The sequence below is a fragment of the Nilaparvata lugens genome, unplaced genomic scaffold (assembly GCF_014356525.2).
Source record: "Nilaparvata lugens isolate BPH unplaced genomic scaffold, ASM1435652v1 scaffold8100, whole genome shotgun sequence".
In the NCBI taxonomy this organism is placed as follows: domain Eukaryota; kingdom Metazoa; phylum Arthropoda; class Insecta; order Hemiptera; family Delphacidae; genus Nilaparvata; species Nilaparvata lugens.
In genome coordinates, this window is record NW_024093849.1 from 5,224 (window position 1) to 12,356 (window position 7,133).

The 7,133-nt window shown below is 36.7% G+C and overlaps 1 protein-coding gene across 1 annotated transcript; it reads right to left on the bottom strand.

Moving 5' to 3' along the window:
* Positions 1–1,181: 1,181 nt before the first annotated feature.
* LOC111059504 lies at positions 1,182–1,444 on the bottom strand (the record flags this gene model as incomplete). The annotated part of the gene is given in 1 exon segment (XM_039419005.1): positions 1,182–1,444. A coding segment is annotated over 1 exon segment (243 nt), but the record flags the coding sequence as incomplete, so codon positions are not given.
* Positions 1,445–7,133: the final 5,689 nt, after the last annotated feature.

Below are 7,133 nucleotides of genomic sequence, written 5' to 3' on the forward strand. Positions count from 1 at the left end.
GTGATGTAATTTAATGAGAATAAAATAAAAATATAATTATTTGAGTTGCAAATTCATCATTGTATAGGAAGTTGATTCAATTCTGGGGGTTCAATGAACCATTGAACACATAGGACGAGCCGCCACTGAATGGTATTATAAGTTGAATTAAGTAAAAATAATAGTTAGCCTACGAGTTGTTAATAAAGATCGAGTGATCTGGCTGGCACAGGTCTAGTGTCTTTTTCAGGTCTGGTATCTAGTTTTCAGGTCGCTCCTGATTAATTTCAGGGCCTCCGATGTGACCTAACGACTTTTATTGGACAGCCGGGACCGACAAATTAACGTGTTCATCCGAAACACAGGAGTGGCCCGAGAGAAATATTATTCATGGCTCGGGATTCAAACCAGGGCCTCTGAATTATAAAATCAGCATCTAATCCACTCGACAACGGCTACTCACGTAGTTATGCTATAATAATGCATAACGAATACTGATATTTTTTGAAGAACTGAATATGATTTGATTTGAATCAGATGCTGACACTTTAGAACGTGAATTTCATTTACTATAGACATAGAGTAAAAATAGAAATGAGGCAGTTGGGCTGGTACAGTTGGAGATGTACAACGAATGGGGGATGATTGCAAAACAAAACAGTATGTGAATGTGAGAGTGCAAGGAAGGAGAGCAGTGGGACGTCCAAGGTATTCATAATGAGGATCGGATTGAGGAGATAGGATGGAGAAGAGGAAAGACTGTCCCAGAGATGAAGAGAATGACAATGGATAAGGAATTATAACCTCATTTCGGACTTTTTCACCTATATAAATTTGGAAGAAAAATAGCACAAGGACCATCTTATTATTTTATCTTTCAATGTTATTACATTAGTGTCATTTGCATTGTAGATAAATAAATCATGGAAGAAATGGACTGAGGCTACCCCAATAATTTAAAGGCACACTGGGGAGAGAGGCAAAGATAACGTGAATTTGTCTATTGTATCATTTATAGTTAACTCATTGTAGGTATCCAAATTGTAGACTATTATTTGTCTCTGCTACAGATTTAATTAGCGCGTTAAAAGTAGATGATGTGGCAGTTCTATGAATAGTCAGAGTCAGACACACCACTCCAAGCTAATGGCATATATGGCTTAAATATATGTGCTAATGGGTATTGCGTGAATTGAACTGACCTGTATCTGTAGGGCGACATCGCTGATGCCGTGATGCATCTCGGGCGGCTGCGAGGGAGCACTCTGCAGCACGAGGTCGTCGCTCTTGCTATGCTTCAGTTCGCACAGCCCCAGGCCACTCGGTCGCTCCTCGTAGGCCGAGTAGCGCGCCACCGCCGGACTGCGACAACGTCGCACGCCGACAAAGTCGCGGCGACCGCCTCCGCCACCACCATCATGCTGCTGCATCAGCAATTCCGTCATCTGCGAACCGACAACAACAAATTAAAACACAAGTTATGTCACCAACTCTACCAAGTAAAAAAAGCATCCACATGAAAATACAAGTCTACAGTACCACCAAAACTATAGAGAGGTCCACGTTATAATGGCAGTGTTTGATTGGCAATGATATTGCTATCCTAGTCTATCATTCAACAAACCTGATCTCTTATATCTGCGCTATCTCTTTCTCACTTTGTCCTGTTGCCAGATCGTCTTTTAACAATATAGAATTGAGAATTAATTAGCAAAATATATCATCTTATATTATGTGAATTCAAAATGAAAATATAATGAATTGTTTAGTAAAATATTGATTATTTCAAACGAAAATGAACAGTTAATATTACAGAGGTTCGGCAACGTTGTTCTCCTATCTTTCTCCACTGTAGGTACAAAGTGAGCATAATTAATTCATTATTCGTCCATGGTAAAAATCAGTTCAGAAGCCACCTAAGCTTGCTGTGGGTCCACTCCAAGGTTAGATTATTATAGGCATTGAAAAATATAACTATATACTATACTTGGTTCCGCTCATCTCTTATGATTAAACTCATCATTTATTTCTATCTGGAGGTGATTTTTTAATTTCAAGAAGTGTATTTTGTTGTGATTATTGTTAGCATTTTATGAAATAAGGGGAAACTTGTTGCCTCCATTCCTGAAGATACATGAATAAATTGACTTTAGATACTGTTGTTGGTAAGATATAGTAATGTCCATCCATAATAAAAACACTGGGATGTTGTCAGTAATATTGTCACCAATTTATTGCAAAATTACATACATGTTTCAAAACCAATGGAAACACTGAAAACTACATTGGTGTTGAAAAAATTGATGACATTTTGCAATAAATCAGTGACATTCCAGTGTTTACATTACGAATGAATGATCATACAATGCTGTTGTAAAATCTATTTAGGTTTTGCGGGACCAATTTTGTAATGCATTTCTATTGAATAAAATGATTGATTGAACGCACAAGTCTGGCTTATCTGGGTATAACCCTCAGCAAAAAATATATGTTCATCAAAATTGTGAAAATTTATTTGTTATCTTAGGAGAATGTTGTATTATCATGTTCGTTCACTGCCGACATTTATATTTTAACGTTAATTTTGCTTGAAAATGCACTGTAGGCCTATCATGTTTGTATTCTTGCTGAAAATGTTTGAAAAGTTGGCAAAATGACAGTGAAATTGCAGGGAACACGTTCTTGAGAATTCAATAAGCTTACAAGATCCCACTTTTCATTATTCCCTCTTATTAGAGAACATCAATATTTGGAATGTGGTTTAGGGAAATGTTTTTGAGGACTATATCAAGAGGATTATATTTTGAACTATATTTTGGCGGATTATTAAGACTATAATAATACACTCCTGGGTACTAAAAACTGGGACAAATTTTCCCCTGGAGTTCATCTTTCTAAGAAGGTGGGGAATGAAAAAACTGGAAAATTAAGCGGGTTGTGTAACCCCCTGAATATAGCCACAATGCAAATTACCATATCTAGTCATTAGCTGAGCCCGTGAATAAAACTTGAACATTATTAGTCATACAACCATATTGTTTTGATTTTTCAACTATTACACTATTTACACTACACTTTGGTTGATACTTATTCTCTCTAGAGCTAAGAAAACGAAAAACTTCCTAAGAAAACCGTAGATTTTGGTCTTAATTTTGTGACAATCAAAATACCTACTCTTAAAAAACTTGTTGCTAGTCCTTACTCCTTAGAACCTGTGAACAGCTTTTGATCATTTTTGGGATTTAGCTAGGATTATGATGTACCGTACACCTCTAATTATAAGAGATCCATGCATGTAGATTAAACGCAATTACATGAGGCTGGTCAACGATTGATTGAATTAGAATTTTATTATATATATGCATTTTCTTGGCGTTTTTGAAGAATGTGATATAAATAAAATAATAGAATAGAATAGAATAGAATCTTTATTGCAGCAATATCTGAGGTCATCAGATACAATACAAGTGTCAAATATATACAAAATGATACAAAATAAAAATATATTACATCAGTAAGTTACACTATCAGTACCCTATGATAATATGTCACCTGATTTTCAACTTATAACCGAATATTCCTAGCTAATGTATAAAAATCGTCAATCTTGTTTAAAGGGTTAGCTGCTAAGAAACGTTTCATATGAATTTTAAAAGTTCCATTCTCCATATTTCTAAGATCTTCAGGAAGTGAATTAAACAATTTTATTGATAAAAATAGAAATGTTTTTTGTGTACTAGAATAGGTATACCGATAAGTAGTCAAATTACCCCTATTTCTAGTGTTATGGCTATGAACTACCCCCTGCTCCACAAACTTCTCCAAATTCTCCTTAACATAAATAAGGCTCTGTTGAACAAATATTGAAGGTAGAGTCAATATTCCCAGAATTTTAATGATAGAAGTTATGATGATCTCACTATGTGAAATTTCCTCAGTGTTTAGTTAATTACGAGGGAAAGAAATAATTATAAGCATTCCTGGAAATAATGACGAAACATTGAGCAACTAGATCTGGATTTTATGGGATTAGAATAGCCACATCATTATTAATTCGCATATAAGAGTAATGTAAATGTGAACGGAGCCTAATATGTCATGAGTTGAACAAATATATTGGAAGACGTATCTTTAAAATTTCAAGAATTTATTTGCTACTAACGATTCCGATTGATAGAATCATTCTCATCAACGACCTCAGGCTGGATGGAAGTGCCCAAGGATAGTATGAATTATAGTCTAGTCGCACCTATATACCATCCATAGTAAGTGTCCTCCTATTTGCAGATGACACAACTCAGTTGCCAGGGATGGAGATGATTGTGTGACCGTCCACAGAGCGCCAGTCATTCAGACAATCGCATCGAATGAGAGGTAGACACAACATCCGCCCTGCACTGTTGGTGCAACTTCTGCTAGGCAGAATTTTGGGGAATGCAGTGTGAAGCGATTGATGGATGCCACATTGACATGGGAGCAGCATGTTGACATGATCTGCAATAGACTGTCAAGAGTTACATATGGACTAATGGCCTTATGGACATAACATAAAATAGCTAACTAAATAAATAACTGAATATCTGCTACGCAAGCTGAGAAGTCATGTTACTTTAGAGTACCTAGTTACAGTAGAATAGAATGGGCTCAATTCCACAGCCATATCAATTATGTTATTGTGCTTTGGGGTCATGCAGTCAATTTAAAATGTCTAGAAAAAATCCTAAATAATCATAGAGCTTTCTGTCCTGTCGTACCGTGACGTGTCGTCCCGGAATGTGAGTGTGAGCGCTGTTATCAGGTCTGGCTGCAACTGTCTACAACGTTGATGGAAAGATACATTTTCAAGATGTTCGATGTTTTTGAACGGGTAGTATTATAGCAGGACCTCCTAAATACCTCCTGAATACGGTATTTAGGAGGTCCTGATTATAGTCAACTGTCTACTAACGTTGATGGAAAGATACATTCTCAAGATGTTCGATGTTTTTGAACGGGTAGTATTATAGTCCACTAAACAGCTGATTTATGATGAATAATTCTATAGTCTGATTTTTACTCTAATATTGGCGTATGAAGGAGGCTACTTTTTCCTTTTATATTATCCTTGAAATGCAAAATTTCCAAAAACCTTGTATATACGTCGACGCGCAATTTAAAAAGGAACATACCTGTCAAATTTCATGAAAATCTATTACCGCGTTTCGCCGTAAATGCGCAAATATAAACATTCAAACATTAAGAGAAATGCCAAACCGTCGACTTGAATCTTAGACCTCACTTCGCACGGTCAAAAAGAAGGTTCTCCGGATCATCGGTATCTGTTAAGTTCGCTGTTACTGTTGAAAGAGGGAACATACCTTTCAGCAAAGAGGACATGCACACGACCACAACACAAGGAGGAGAATATCATCGATGACAGAAGACAGACTGACTCGATCAAAAAGCTACTTTGTACACTCAAGATTTTCAACAGGATGCCGGTGTACCGGTACTTCCTGGGGCAGGAGGAAAATATCTTTTCCTACAGTTACGTTGAAAAGTGGCCATTGCTGCACTGATTACAGAACGCAAAGAATCACTTTTCCGCTCTAGTGCGGGAAAAATTTTTCTGCACTCCAGATTTGCAACATGGCAACGCAAAATACTTAGTAGGTTATATGGAGCAACAGTGCAGCAAAATCAAAATGAAGTTGGTAACAGTGACTGCTGTGGCTGCTATAGTGAGCAGAGGTGCAACCAAGCACAACGCGCTAATTATTATTCATTATATATTATAACCAAGGACAACGAGGACTTTAGGATTTTAGGATTAAGGTTTTTATCAATAATAAAATTACACAGAAAAACATTTGATGCATTTCAGGCAATTTTACCCATAATTACCCACTTTTCATATTCAATGGTAACTGTAGGAAAAACTTAATGTGAAATACGTGCGCAAAGTTCCTCTGCTGCACTCAACAAACCATTCCGCCCTCGCCTACGGCTCGGGCGTAAACGTTTCTTTCGGTGCAGCAAACTGTCACTTTGCGCACTAGTTGCACAAATAACTATTGAGAGGACACTAAGCTTGTGAGTCTGGCACTCTACTCCCTGGATGAAGAGGTAGCCTAATATAGAGTTATTTGAGCTCTATGACAGGTCTCCAATCTTGATCTGTTAATACGTTTTCACTATTTTTACGCACTCCTTCTAGCAAAACTGGTCATGGATGAAGACTACTGATACTGAATTGAATCAATCAAATAGTTGTCACAGTTGAAAGAGGGTGTTGAACACCACCTTTCGCACCCCAGTGAGGGTTGTATGGGAGACGCGAAACAATAGTACAGTATTGGTGAAAAATGGGCGACGTTAGAGGGACAATTTAAACCATTTAAACACTGAGTTTCCTGCTGCCTTCGTTGTCTTGTCTATAGCACTCATCCCGCACCTGTGTGTTCAAGGTTCTAAACTAATCTAGAGACTGGACACAACTAATTTGGCTTGATGGCTGGAATTGAGTAAAAGGCTAAAGTGTAACAGCCACTTGAAATAGAAATAAAAAACTGATTGAAGTCAATCAGTACCAAACTAGTAATTCTACAAACTGACCACCAAAAGGGGCCTACGGGCCCATCATCTGAGAGTACTTTTTATAATTAACAATTTAGCTGTTACCTGTTATAGTGAGGTCTACGTTATAATGGTAGTGGGAAAAGATAGGAAAACAGCGTTGCCGATTCTCTGCCTTGCCACTGCCTTCTATACATGATAGCAGAATATCTGATACAGATAAATATATCTGATTTAAGAATAGGGTTATTATGTGTTGTTTTTTAGGGTTAGGTTTAACCTAAATCTAAAATAAAAAATATTTACATGTAGGAAGCCTATTATAATAATGCCCTCACTGTATCACTTTACCAACTATTGAAATATCTGTCCATTTTATGAACATAACTTGATAATCGTCAATAATTCAAAGAACAAATCTGTGTGCAGAGCTAACCTTTAACAATAAAAAATAAACTATTCTCATATCTACCCATAAAGATGACCTGATTCACTAACTTATAATTTGAGTCTTTATTGTCTTAGTTACCATAAAAACCTATGAATATTATTATTTTACAAGGCTTGTAAATAGAAGACCTACCCAGGTAAAGGACTGA